Source organism: Stegastes partitus, unplaced genomic scaffold (genome assembly GCF_000690725.1).
Source record: "Stegastes partitus isolate 25-593 unplaced genomic scaffold, Stegastes_partitus-1.0.2 Scaffold1656, whole genome shotgun sequence".
Classification (NCBI taxonomy): domain Eukaryota; kingdom Metazoa; phylum Chordata; class Actinopteri; family Pomacentridae; genus Stegastes; species Stegastes partitus.
This window is the reverse complement of record NW_007579387.1, coordinates 2,991-16,621: the sequence shown is the minus strand read 5'-3', so window position 1 is coordinate 16,621 and position 13,631 is coordinate 2,991. Positions and strand designations below refer to the sequence as shown.

Below are 13,631 nucleotides of genomic sequence, written 5' to 3'. Positions count from 1 at the left end.
TGATGCCGTTGTGTTGACAAAATCTGTCCACAGACAGACAGACACGCAAACACCTGCCAAACACTCAAAAACCGCCTTTGTTATGGTTTCTGCTACAGTAGGTGTCTCCAGGACCAGATTTAGCAACGATGACACACACACAGAGACTTGGAAGGTGAAAACAATATCAGCTATCATGCCTGGTAAATCCAACATGTTCATTCACTAGATGACGATACCTCATATGGAGAGTTACAAATGCTGCCAGTACTCATGAGTCGGATCACAGCTATAATCGACTTTAACCTTTATTTCAGTTTTACTTAACCTGTAAAAGTTTCGTGACTGCCTTTTGTACAGTTGCGATGCTATCATGTTGGAAAAAATGTGTCCACAGACAGACAAACAGTAGGATCAGTTTTCAAGCATGACATTTCCTGTGTTGACTCTTGCCGTGGCTCAGGTGGTCGAGTTAATCGCAATCATGTCCTTGGGCAAGACACTGAACCTCCAGTTGCTCCTCGTGGCAGCCGAGCGCCTTGTTTGGAGACGTGTTTGTGTGACCGGGTGAATGAAAAACCCACTGTGATTCTTCTGAATTTTATCTCAGTTCATTTTGTAGAAGGTCTGGGTGATAAAAAGATAGCGATATGTACCGCCGACAGACACTTCATCGCTAGCAATTAGATCGATAAATCGTTTAATGCATTCAATGCAAGCTACCGTGAAAGTGAAACCACATAATGATACAAAAAAGGTCAGTTGCGGGAAAAACTCCAAGCATGCTCGCTCTATGGCTCAAAAATATCGAGTCACATCCCCTGAAAATGAAGCCCTTTCACCCTCCATTACTCTCCCTGTTGGCTTATGTGCAGGTCTCTTGCTAGTCCGCATCCTCAGGGGCCTTCTGTTGCCTCCGTCTGCGCCCACAGACCTTCTGTGGTGGAGCTTGTGGTTTGCCAAACAGGCTTCGTGGTCATAAAACACCCACAAACCTGCAACCCCAACCAGCTCCACCTAAGTGACACATGCTTCGAGTGCTGATGGGGTGTATGTGGACTGTAGTGTCCCAGTCTGGGGGAACCTGGTCTGAGCCAGAGACTTTAATATCAGTTTGTTGCAGCGGCTTTGCTCTGGTCGCCCTCAGTACGCCTCCTGGTTAAACTTGTTTTCATTACTTGATGTGTATGAAGGTGAGAGGATTACTTTATCCTCATTTATTTATGCTTTTAATTGTTATTAATATTATATGTATATCTGTGTACCATGATTAATAGGCTACGGCTATTGCAGAGTGTGCAATTAAAGCAAGCAGCAATCTTGTCTGTGCGTTCACAAAATCAAACAACATTTTCAACAGTAGAGTAAGAAATGTGCAACTATTGAAATCTGGTAGAAATGTACAAGTGTGTCTGTGGAAACAGTAATATAGCTAATTAGATAGCTCATTTGGTGTATTAAGCACTGTAAAACAACTGATGTGGCTTTTCTGGATATTCTACTTATTGATGTCGATGAAGCCTTTTATCATGTTTACCTGCTTCGTTATATCACCCAGGCCGACTTTGTAGAACCTAGTTAAGGTAAAATGTTGCTTCATAAGTTAAGACAGACCGACAAGGTGGAACAATATCAGCCACACTGGGGCTCCCATAGATCCAACAAATGACTCAAACCACAACCAGAAGCTGCCTCTTTGTTATAGTTAGAGCAGCATAGCCAGCTTTGGCCACGCTACGGATCATTCACAACCAAATAAGGGTTTCATTTAGTGTATTGAGAAAATATGGTGATTTTTTTTTTCTTTTTTCCAAAGCATGTCATTTCCTGCTATAAAATGTACACAATGTCCTTCGCTGTGATGTACGTCTTTCTCTCTCCCACCTAAAGAGCTCAGTGACTTTCATCCAACATTTGAGCTCATCTGTCACAGCTCAGAGACAAACCCAACTACCACTGTGAACAAGTAACAAACAGGAGTACAGTCTGTCCACTGGCAAAGACCTGTCTTGGACAAACTGAAGCATCAGCCTTTAAGTCATATTAACTCTCGTCGTCCTCCTGGCTTTAGTGTTTTCTGTGAACAGCATCAAAGTGTTACCAAAGCGTTTGACAACAGGCGGAACAACAGATTAGATTCAAAGTGACAGATGAAAGAAAGCAAGGAGGCTGCAGCGAAGAGTGAAGAAGGAGAAGACGATGTTCTCACAGGCCTGTGACTCACCGTCATGGCCAACAGCAGCAGTACATGTATGTTATTTATAGGGAAGATGTACGTGTGCTATTTCGGGATTTGCATCACTGTAGGTGCTTGTTTTTTTACGACTTACCAAAAAAACCCTCTGTTCTATTGCAGCTCTATGTTTCACTAAATGTCTCTCCTCTCCTTTATATCTCCCCATCATGTCATTAAGTCTTATCTTCAGGCTAGAGGTGGGCACAGCCAAAGCGATCAATATGCCACATGCCCCGCACTCATCCACGCTCCCTATTTTTAATTGTCTGAACAGCTTGTCCCCGTCTTTTTCCTAATTCTCTCTTTTTCCAATCTTTCCCCGCTCGCCTTGTCCGTGTTTTTCTGTGGGAATCATCATTACTGCCAACTGCCAGTTCGCCATCTGTCATTGATGAGTATAGAGACTTTAAAACTCGCAATTAGTGCACCAGGTACCAAGTAATAAAACAGCTCAGACCTTCACAGATCGATAGAGAGCAACTCATTAGGAGGGTGGAAACAAACAGGCGTCAATGTGGAGCCAGCACCGCACACACTGACGGAGAAATGGATAAAAGATAAATTTGTGGGTGGGGTTGCGCGGCGAGAGAACAGGCGAAACCATCAGCAGACGCATTAAACAACCTTGAATGTGGGGAGAAACACCGGCAGCTGTTTCACTCCAGTTATCTTAATGAACCGAAAGGAGCACATCGGTCCTTCGGTTTGGCCTCTTGGTTAATTTATCCAATATGTGAGGGAGAGAACCGGCTCTAAATTCAAAAACAACTGAGGCTCTGAAATCGGATCATTATTTGAAGCTGCAACGCACATTAAACAAACACATAAGCTTCCATTAGATTCACACAGTCAGCTTAGTTTAGCATTTAAACTGGAAACAGTTAGTTTGTTGTTACTCAAGTTAACAAAAAAATAATGAACTTGGTAAACTCCACCAGTCCAGTACTAACTCTTGTGTAACAGCTTTGTTCGCCTACAGCAGAAAATGTATTTTAGTCTGTGTGCTTGTGTTTTTTAGGGGTTATTTTTGTGGTGGGACTTGTCACCACAGACTGTATATAAAAGATAGACATAGCCTTCTGAATCTGAAGTCAATGTAGAAGTTCTTTAAACCTGCATTCTTCCTCATGTCCAGCAGAAGGAGACTCCAGTTGTTGCAAAACAAACGGTCAGCTTGTACACAAGTCAATGAGAAAATGACCCGACTTCTCACTTGATTTGTTACCTCAGTAAACATTTTACTAATGGACTTAATCGCTAGTTTCAAGCCTCCTTCAATTCAGCACGAGGTTCATTTTGTAAATTATGGTCTAGTTTAGAGTAAAACAAATAAAGCAGAGTGTCCTACTTTAACTCCTACTTTACTCTAAATGGGACCGTAAATTACAAAATGAACATTTGTTGAATTAAAACAGCCTTAAACTACTTGAGACCATAAACTTGATGAAAAAAACATTTATTGAGGAAGCAAATGAAGTCAGAACGAGGCTTGTTTTTTTATAGACTTCTATACAATCTTACTTCTTCTTGAAAGCAGAGGAGTCGCCTCCTGCTGGCTTTTAGACAGAACGCAGATTTAAAACCCTCCGGTGTCACTTTTTAGACCCAGTGGTTACTTCTATCTTTCATATACAGTCGAAGAGTGAAACTCCTAAGTTGGACTGATCCAGGAAAATAATACCTTTAGCACTGTGGACCTGTGTGGCTATTCTTTTGAGACTGCGTTGGATTAGTTCTCCACCAAAGAAATCTGTCTCTTCAGCTTCTACATGCTCCTCTATGTTCACCAGTTAGCTGCTGCGACTTTGTCTGTGTGTCATTTGGTGCTGCAGGGGGCGTGCAGTGGGTTTATTAGTGCTTTCTCATTGTAAACACCTGCTTGGTGAGGCTGGAAACAACGCTGACGGAAACAAAAGAGAAAGTAAACAAAGCTGCAGGCCGCTAAAACAAATCAATAAGCTGGAAGTCACTAAAAGGCTCTGTAGCGCTGAAAGGGACTGAACAAAGAGCTTCTTAAATTAGTCGCAGTCGTTTAAAATCACAGGCTGCATCACTATATGGATGACAGCCGTTTAAGAACAAATTGAATCTTGTTGGCTTTTCAACCAGCGCGTCACGGCACTACACTGATGTATTGTTCTCATTATATGAGACTCCTTATCACTTTGAATCTTAAACCAAACTTTTTTCTCCTCCTCTTTTGCCTTGGCTGTCATCATTCTGCCGGGTTTCTTTTTCATCTTAAACATCAGAAGCTTGTCTTGGATGCTTCCTGGGTTTATCAGACATACTACTAGTTGCTGTCTCTGTCGCTGTGGTTGCTCCCTTCTTCAGATCTGGCAAACCAGCAATGACCTGTGTGTCCGCATGGGAATGTCGTCACAGATGGTAGAGAGATGGTGCCAATGGGCCTAATCAGGATTGTTTGAACTTGTTTGGATTGAACATCAATTTTTATGAGGAAGTGCCACACTTCCACTGTTTTAAGTCAACTACAAAGGCTGAAAACACACCTTGTTCCTGATTTTATTATTAGTTTAGTTTTTTAAATTAGTTTCATACCTTCTCTCTTTCAGTGGGAGACTGAGCAGCAAAGAAGTCTAGAGGAGAGAGGCCGTCTGCTGCTCTGCCTTCAGTACCTCCCCCCTGTCGGCGATGGCGACGTGAAGGGCGAGGCCAAGGATAGAGCTCGTGGTGGGCTCTGTGTGGGCGTCAAACGTTGCGCCCACCTGGCAGCCATGGACGTCAACGGCTTCTCCGACCCCTACGTTAAAACGTAAGGACGACATCAAATCATGAACTGTATGATATTAGTTTACACTGATGAGCCACAACATTGTGACCACCCCTATCTATGCTGGTCCTATGTGGGCCACCAAAACAGCTTTGACCCACCCAGGTATGGAGTGTGTCACTGGCTTTTCACTGCAGAAACTCAAGTGCAGGTGCTGGATGGCATGAATGTATACAGGAACAGTCTCCAGTCTACCCTTTAAGGCTTTCTATTTCTATTGCAATGTAGGATCCAACAGCTTTGACTGCAATGTCGATCCTGAATATGCCAGAACAGTTGCTGGACGTAACGCCAGTTCTATGTAGGAAATAGAACAATTGATGTTACCCTGTTACAATGGTTATGGTGAAGACAGAGAGTAGAAGGACAAAAAATGACATTTGTCGTCCTCACCGAGTATACAGATCCTCCCAGCAGTTTACTTTCTATCCCCAAAACGGCCCTGAAAGAAGTCCTACTAGGGCTGTTCCTGCAGTTGGAACATTCACAAAGGGTCTGGCTGGCCTAAAAGGACCCACATGGTCCCGTGGTGGAAAACAGCATTAACAGGCCTCTGAAGGTTCCCTATGGACACAAGACATTAGCAGCAAAAACTTTAAGTCTCTCGTTGGAGCATGTTGACTTGTTGCAGCATATCCTTTAAGATTAAGGGTTCTGGTTTGTCCTTCCTCTGGGAGCTCCCCAAAAGCCTTTTTTTTTTTTACGAATGCTCCAACCCAGTCGTCTGGCTTTAACAAGATCGCCCACGTCAGATTGTCTCAGGTCTTTACAGCATATTGACTACAAGAACTGCTGTTTACCTCAAAAAAATCCTAGACCTTGACTCTAATCACTGTCATTTATTTAATCTGTGAGGGGTCATAATGTTTTTGCTCACTGGTACATATGTACGTATGCACCTGAATAAAAATCAGGTGCATACGTGGACACATTTTAAATGACGACACAACACACAGCTGAGACGGATGGACTGATTCACAAAAACTCATTTCAGGATGACCTCTCCAGTCTCGGTCCCCCGCTCTTTAACACCTTAATGCGTTTGGTCTAAACTGGCCCTTGACTGATATTAACCCCATGAATCAACTTTTGTCGCCACTCACGGGTGATTGATGGCACGAGTTAACCTCACGTAAGGTAATGGTGACAGATGAGGGCAGCTTTTCACACAAATGGAAGCCATTTGGAAATATGCCACTCATTCATCAAGATAATTATAACAGTGTGTGTGCGTATTGACAGGCTACCGAACTGATTGAAAGGCAGTGACATGATCTAATGTTAGGGGTGTTTGGTGTCATGGAGGAAATGGAGGGTTAGGGAAAACAGATTGGGGGTCTGTTGTGAGTGTCACAGAGGTCCTGTAGAGTTTCATTACTCACTGCTGATAGAAAAGCAATGCTGTTTGTGTCACTGTGTGTGTCTGTAGCAGGGAGGGCAGGAAGGAAGGTCCCTGCGTTGAATGATGCAACCTGACGGAAAGTGGACAAATGAGCTTTAAACCCCCCCGCCCTCACCTCGTCTTCAATCAGTGGTCTCCTGAGTTTTGCTTCTGGCTTCGAGGTTGTTTCTGGAAAACACTAAACAACTTCTAATCATGCCACCGTGCTCGCCTCATTTCAGCACACATCAACCTCCCCTCTACTTCCCCGGTAAACCTTGAACTCTTTACATCCACCGAACCTACGCATACATTCCTCACACATCCACAGTGATACATTGCGCACCTTGTTTGGATGCGTGCTCACATCTTTGCCCTTTGGCGGGAGCTTCTTCCCAGATGCTTTGTTGTGTCTGAGAGCGCGTGGGAACATACGCTCTCCGAGCTGTGGGTGGTGGGTGGAAAGCAAATGTGAACAGAGATTTTGCCACGCTCTTTCCAGCTGGCTTTAAAAATATCCTGAGAATTTAATGACAGCCCGTGAAGGGAAGCTGAGCTTTTTCAATCTGTGCTGTGTCGGTGAAGGAATTACTGATCGGTCCTCACACAGGGTTAGTTTCCCAAATAATACATCAAACCTTCAGGGAATGAATGGAGAATTAGATTAGAGAAGATTAATAGCGCTATCCTTTTAATATGAAGCCATAACCAGCAGTGCAGCTGGCTAGCTCAGCTTTTAATGAAGACTGAACATGAGGAAACAGCTAGCCTGGTTCTGTTTGAAGGTAACAAAATCTGCCAACTAGCACTTCAAAAGTTGTTTTATTCTGTTTGTTTAATCCATGCAAAAAAAACAAACAAAAAAACCAAAGCTTACACCAACAAGTAGTTTCTGGAATGTGCAAACTGGAGACTTGAAATTGCCAAGAAATTATTTAGTTCTTGTCTGTTGTGAAACACAATGTGTCATTTTTCCAGTAAAAATAATATGTTAATTAGTGAGCTGTAGAGATGTAAGTTGGCAGGTCTGTCGCATCTTTTGGACGGAGGAAGGTTAACTGTTTCCCCTGTTTCCAGGAGAAAAGCCAAGCTAACCATCTGCTGGCAGACACTTGACATTTAGCATGGAGACATGATGGTGGTATTAATGTTCTCATCTAAATTACTCATTAATATTTAAGATAGAGGTAGGAATATTTAGAGGAATGTGATTATTTGCCTTCTAGATAAGAGTTAGTTGTAATATGAAGCCACAGCCAGCAGCCGCTTAGCGTAGTTCAGCCCAAAGACTGGTCCTGTCCGTAGACTGTGTATGAAGATGGACGTCGCAGATAGGTTTCCTGAACACCAGTTTTGAAGCTCAGTGTGGTGGCTCCATATCTCACCATCTTGCCAGTTCTTAACTCCTCTTAACCTCTGGCTATTTTATAAATGAATGTGAGTGAAGCCGAATCAGGCCACCGACCATCTTGTGACTGCACCCACTCCAATCTTAATTATTATATCTCTTTAAGCATGAAAACAATTTTAACGGGAGCATTATATAAAAAGTTAACACATGTACAGTTGTCATGAATGTGAAGGTTAGATATAGAGTCCAAATCTGTTTTTTGTACCAGGTTTTGAACATGTTTATTTCTGCTTTAAAGTTGATTTTAACATGGGAGTCGATGTGGATTGACTTGCTTTTAAAGGCAGCCTCAAGTGGACATCTGAGGAACTGCATTTTTTGTCACTTCTGAGTTGACTTCATTTTTAGCACCGGAAGTTGCTGCTTGGGCCAAGCTGACAAAATTAATCTATAAACTCTTCCCTAATAATCATATTGCATTGGGTTTGTTTAAAACCCAAGTAGCTGGACCCGACCAGAGACAGAGATGGATGTACCCTCTGTCACCATCACCCACTAATTTGTGTAACAGCAATTTTGGAGCTCAGTGTGGTGGCTCCAGCTGTCACCATCTTGGCAGTGCTTGACTCTTCTTAAATCCTAGTTTGCTAAAAAAAAAAATAACAAAGAGGTGGAGCATGATTGAAGCTGAGGGGAGGTATGGACTGTCCTGTGACGACACCCACATGTCACTCAACGTGGTCACGCCCTTAACTATGTATAACTTTAAGCTTCAGCACAATGTAAATGGGTAAGCTATATCAAAATTCACCACCTATGCTATGGTCCTTAACAGGGAACTTAGATATAGAGACTAAAACCATTTTTTGGACCAGGTTGTAAACATGTTTATTCCTGCGTTAAAGTTGGGCATTTTACTCTTGGGGTCGATAGGGATCGACTCTCTTTTGGAGGCAGCCTCAAGTGGACATTCGAGAAACATTGGCTTCATGTTTTTTAGACCCAGAGGTTCTCACTTGCCTTGGACAGAGCCATTGTAGCTTTTTTCCCTTCTGTTTCTAAGATAAGATAAGAGCTGCTGCCTATAGCTTGATCTCCCATTAATGTGTCTGGTGTGGCTCTATGGGTCATCCTAACGTGGCAATCAGGTAAAGCAGGAATCACACAAAACAATGTGTGGACAACACAGCAAGTCACCCCGATATGTGACGTTTGCATGCTGTTTTGTGTGACTTCTTGTTTCCCTGAATCTCTACAACAAAGGTGGAGAGTGCAGCATTAGTTTTACCTTTAATGGTGGGATATACAGCAGGCAGAAATAAACCCAAACCGCCTACATTCTTCATATATAACCTGCTGAAATAAGGTGTAAAAGTGTATGTCCCCTAATGTCCAACTATTCCTTCAGGTAAATGCTTTTTCTAAACGAAGATGTCATCAAGAATGAAGCAACATGACAGGAAGGACCAGTAAATCTATCATCAACAACAGTGCTTGATAGAACATAATGACTTCCTCTGTGTATCAACCTGTTCGACCTTTACAGCCGTCCCTGGTATTTGCATTTACTCCGAGGGCTTTACTCGTCCCTTCAGCGGCGCTCTGACGTGTCAACGATAATGACCAGACTCATATATGATAGTGTCACATTTCTCTGTCTCAGGTACCTGAAGCCAGACGTCCAGAAGAAATCCAAGCACAAAACAGCGGTCATAAAGAAGACTCTCAACCCAGAGTTTAATGAGGTAGACCTCCACGTTTGTGTATGTGCATCACTGTGCGCGTGGGAAGCACTTTTGTAATATATGAATGTAAAGCGGCAGCTCATTTAGACTTAGGTGGTCCACAGGGACTCTACCCGCATGTAAAGTTTTGCAACCTTTTGTACAGCAGCCAATTACAGTTTGCATATAATTATGTGCCACCTCATTAGTGAGTATTTTAGTGGGTTATAGAAGAAGAGCAACATGTGTGTTGGGTGTGATCTTCTGACCTCTCCCTCTTTATTTTCCCACCAGGAGTTCTTCTATGAAATCTCCTTCTCAGAGTTAGCCACCAAGACGCTGGAGGTCACGGTGTGGGACTATGACCTGGGAAAGTCCAACGACTTCATAGGTGAGTTGAAACAGCAAACACTGGCGGCTACCAATGTCCTGCTGTTGGTTTTTCCATCGTTGACTGGTTTTATTGCAAGTATGATAATGTTGTAGCCATGGCAGATGTTGCCAAAGATATTTTAAGATGGTCTCTATTATCATCTAAGTGCAGCACTGTGTCTAATTTGAAGGGTGTCGGTGACATTTTGGCTTAAAATTAGTTTGAAGCTACACTTGCTCTTTTAGTTTGAGTGAGCAATTACTTTTACTTGTGTTCCTCTATTTAAATTACTTTTTAAAATACAGATTTCCGTCAGCAAAAGGTTAAGTCCAGCATTGTTCTATGTTTCCACTTTATAAATCCCATAAAAAAAGGCAAACAGAGCTTCCGTCAACCTTTCTGTACTCACAGGTTGCACTTTAGTCGGTGGCACCAAACCCACTTGTTATAATGAGGACACAAACATCCAGTTTTACTTTTGTAAAAGGGGTCAGTAATTATCTGAAACAGCTGGACACTCTAGTTTTCAGCTTATGTTACTCAAACAGTAGGAAACAGTGCATTTGTTTGGGATTACTCTTAGATGAGGATTAATGCCTGTTCTGAGTGCTGGTGAGCATTTCCAGCAGAAGGACAGTATAAATGAGGCTGCGTCTAAATAACCACATTTCACATGTTCAGGTACTTCACTTCTATAAAAACCTCATCACACCTGAAATAATGTGATAGAATGAAACCATATGTTGATTTTTCATTAATAATTTCCACTTACTCCTCTGAGAATGATCCAGTGTGACCTTTCTCAGCTTTCTGGAGTTTAAAGTTCACATTAAAGAGGGAGGAGCTCACGTTTAACCTGAGGAACATGTAACCAAAGCTACCTGTCCCTCATCATTTAGGGACTCGTTCTGTGAAAATCAAGTTTCTCACCTTTTTGACATGTCCGTCGGTGTTTTATATCAACTAGAAGACATATCATGAAATAAATGAGTTTGTTTTACACTTGCAGGGTGGGTGCATCATTATTATTCTTCAGAATCGGTTTCTGGTGCAAACATGCATTGGTGAATTATTCCATCATCACTACTTACCGTTATGTAGTGCAGAGTCGCTTCAAAGCGTTTGAACAGAGACGTAAGTGAGCTGGTGTGCTCGAGCTGCAGCCAAGTGGGAGGAGTGATTTGGGAGGGAGAGGAAACCACATCGTAGCACTACTAAACCTTTTATTAAGGCAGGAAAGGATTATATTGATAGAAAAACTTACTCTAAATATCTAACTTTGATACACAGAGATGAGTTTTTAGGGGTTTAGTCAATGACAGAGGAACTTTGAATGAATGCAGATATTGTAATATTCCTTTCAGCGCAATTTAGGACCAACTGAACTGTGTTTCTAGCTTTCATCACAATTACAATAATAGAGGTTGGAATGAAAACTTGTTGAGGTCAGAAATTAATAAGAATTCATTTAACCTTACAGGATTCATTCAGTTGTTTTATGTGCATTAAAAACAAACCATTTAATTTAAAGTTATGAATTGTTTCTCTCTTTTCAAAATGGGAAAATGTCATTATGTTAGTTCTTTGTGTCTAAGCCCTTCTGCAGCAGGTGTAAACATGTGTAAGTAATTATACAGACAGTTAACGGGAGAACAAGACAGCAAAACGTGCACTTACTGCTCATGAAACAGTACAAACAACACAATGACACAAAGCAGACGACTTGCTGCAGACTGTAAATGTGTAGGTCTGAGCTGCAGCCCTTTCCGCCTACACTCCTCGCAACGCACAACCTGTTTGTTTGGCATCGAAAGTAATTCAATCAGACAACAGCGTGCTGATTATGCTAAATTATGCTAAATGCATTTGTTCATCCTGCAGCGTTTGTTACATTAATTCCCTCTAAGTGGAATGCAATTCTTACTCAAGTCTATTCTTTGCTCTGTAAGGGGGCGTGTCCTTCGGGTGCCACTCGCAGGGGGAAACTCTGCAGCACTGGATAGACTGTCTGAAGAACAAGGGCAAGAAGGTGGAGCGCTGGCACACGTTGACCAACGAGCTGCCCGGATCCACAGTGCAGGAATGAACTGAGCCTCCCCCACTGTACTGACGCTGCAGGAACTGAAGCCTGAAGACGAGAGACGCTTCATCGCATGCTCCGAAGATTTTCTGCATGACTATGACGGGTTCATATCCAACTCAGTTTGTGTCATAAATGAGTTCATTGTCCATAACAACATGCCCAAAGGGGCCACATTTTAGAGATCAATACTCTAAATGTGGATCGACAGAGAACCAGAACAAATCTTGGAAACTGTGAGAATTTTCTAATTAATGTTCATTCATTTTCTTAAATGCACCTTCTGCTGCTCCAAACTGGACAGACTTTCTAGTTTCAGCAAGAATCAGAAAGAAAAATTGAAATGAATTAAGTATGTATGATGAGGGAAGAAGGTTAAATGATTCTCACGTTGTCACTCATGTCAGGTTTTCCTATTAGATACAACCGGTTATTTTCATCAGCTACTGACATTAAAGGTCCACAGCAACGACCGTCTTCACAGCACATACCTCTCCCTCCGCAATAATGTTTTCGACGAATGCTTCCGAAGACTTCCAAGTGGTCTTAACGCTGTCGGACGGTGGATGTGGTTGTCACTGGACTGCCTGTAGACAGCACAACCTGATCAGATAACTTGGTTCTTCCATGTCGATGGTTTGTGTGAGTTATTTGCATGTTTCGGTGTCGATGGAGCAAACTAAAAGACTGCAGGACCAAATGTTCCTCGTTGTGTTGTTCCCAACTCCTCCTGAGGTGTGTTGCTCTGATTAACCAGAGAGAAATTATGTTTTATTTAAAGGGTAACAGTTGTTTTTTTTATGTTGTTCACAGATGTTTGATGTGTCAGCTCTGATGTCACTGTGTCAGTTTCTGGTTGGCGACACCTTGATGTTGACCTAATTTTCACAATTTGTAAAGACGAGGATGGTGATGTAATTAACAGAGAAGTTTTGTGGAGCGCTGTGCATGGTCGTACTCGGACACGGTAAATAAAGTCATCAGCCTTTGTTTAATATCTAAACTATGAATGGTGTGTAGAGCACAGTGTCGTCTCTTCATGGCTGCTGCTGCTGCTGCTTTGTTATGGATTGCGTTAACCAAGCTGCAGGTTTGTTTCTGTGCTCGGTCTCATGTGGTAAACGAGGCATGCTGAAAATACCAGTGGTGTTCATATGTAAATATTAATGGTGTTTCTCTTGCTTTGGATGTTTGTCTTTTGGAAAGTGTGCATGATTGTTTGTGGGGTTTTTCATAAAACATTCGTAATGAATTGCTGTGTGCACTCCTGATTTTTTATTAGAACTGCTCTCTGGTTCCAAAGTGGCCTCTTTGAGTCTCTGATGTTTCCGTACGGCTCAGTGACAAACCAACAAAGCCAACACTGCCACCTAGTCCTGCAGATGTGCAGCTGCAGCCTCTTCTCTGACTGTGATCCAGCTGATGTGATCCAGCTGATGTGATCCAGCTGATCACAAAGGTAGCACGTGGAAAAGGAAATCAACAAAACCATGTAGAAAAGCATTGCAGCTGTGATTCTGTGATGACCTGCTATTGTTTACAAGAAAATAAACTCAATCCAGGCTTATCACCTCCAACCAATGATATGAAAGCCAATAACAGCTGTAATTAGATTTAGTTGTAATTAGACAATTAGAGCATTAGCTGTATCTGATCTTTAGCTTGTATCTCTACAAAAATTATAGCATTAAGATTTATAACAGTTTGATCTTT

General features: G+C 42.2%; 1 protein-coding gene across 1 annotated transcript in view; it reads left to right on the top strand.

The window, feature by feature from the left end:
- Positions 1-11,924, top strand: part of LOC103371838 (double C2-like domain-containing protein alpha) — a 31,247-nt gene extending 19,323 nt beyond the window's left edge. The window contains exons 8-11 of the mRNA XM_008301296.1: positions 4,792-4,991; positions 9,405-9,486; positions 9,760-9,856; positions 11,788-11,924. Coding sequence (XP_008299518.1) covers positions 4,792-4,991; positions 9,405-9,486; positions 9,760-9,856; positions 11,788-11,924 — 516 coding nt within the window. The remainder of the gene's footprint in view (positions 1-4,791; positions 4,992-9,404; positions 9,487-9,759; positions 9,857-11,787) is intronic.
- The last annotated feature ends 1,707 nt before the right edge of the window (positions 11,925-13,631 follow it).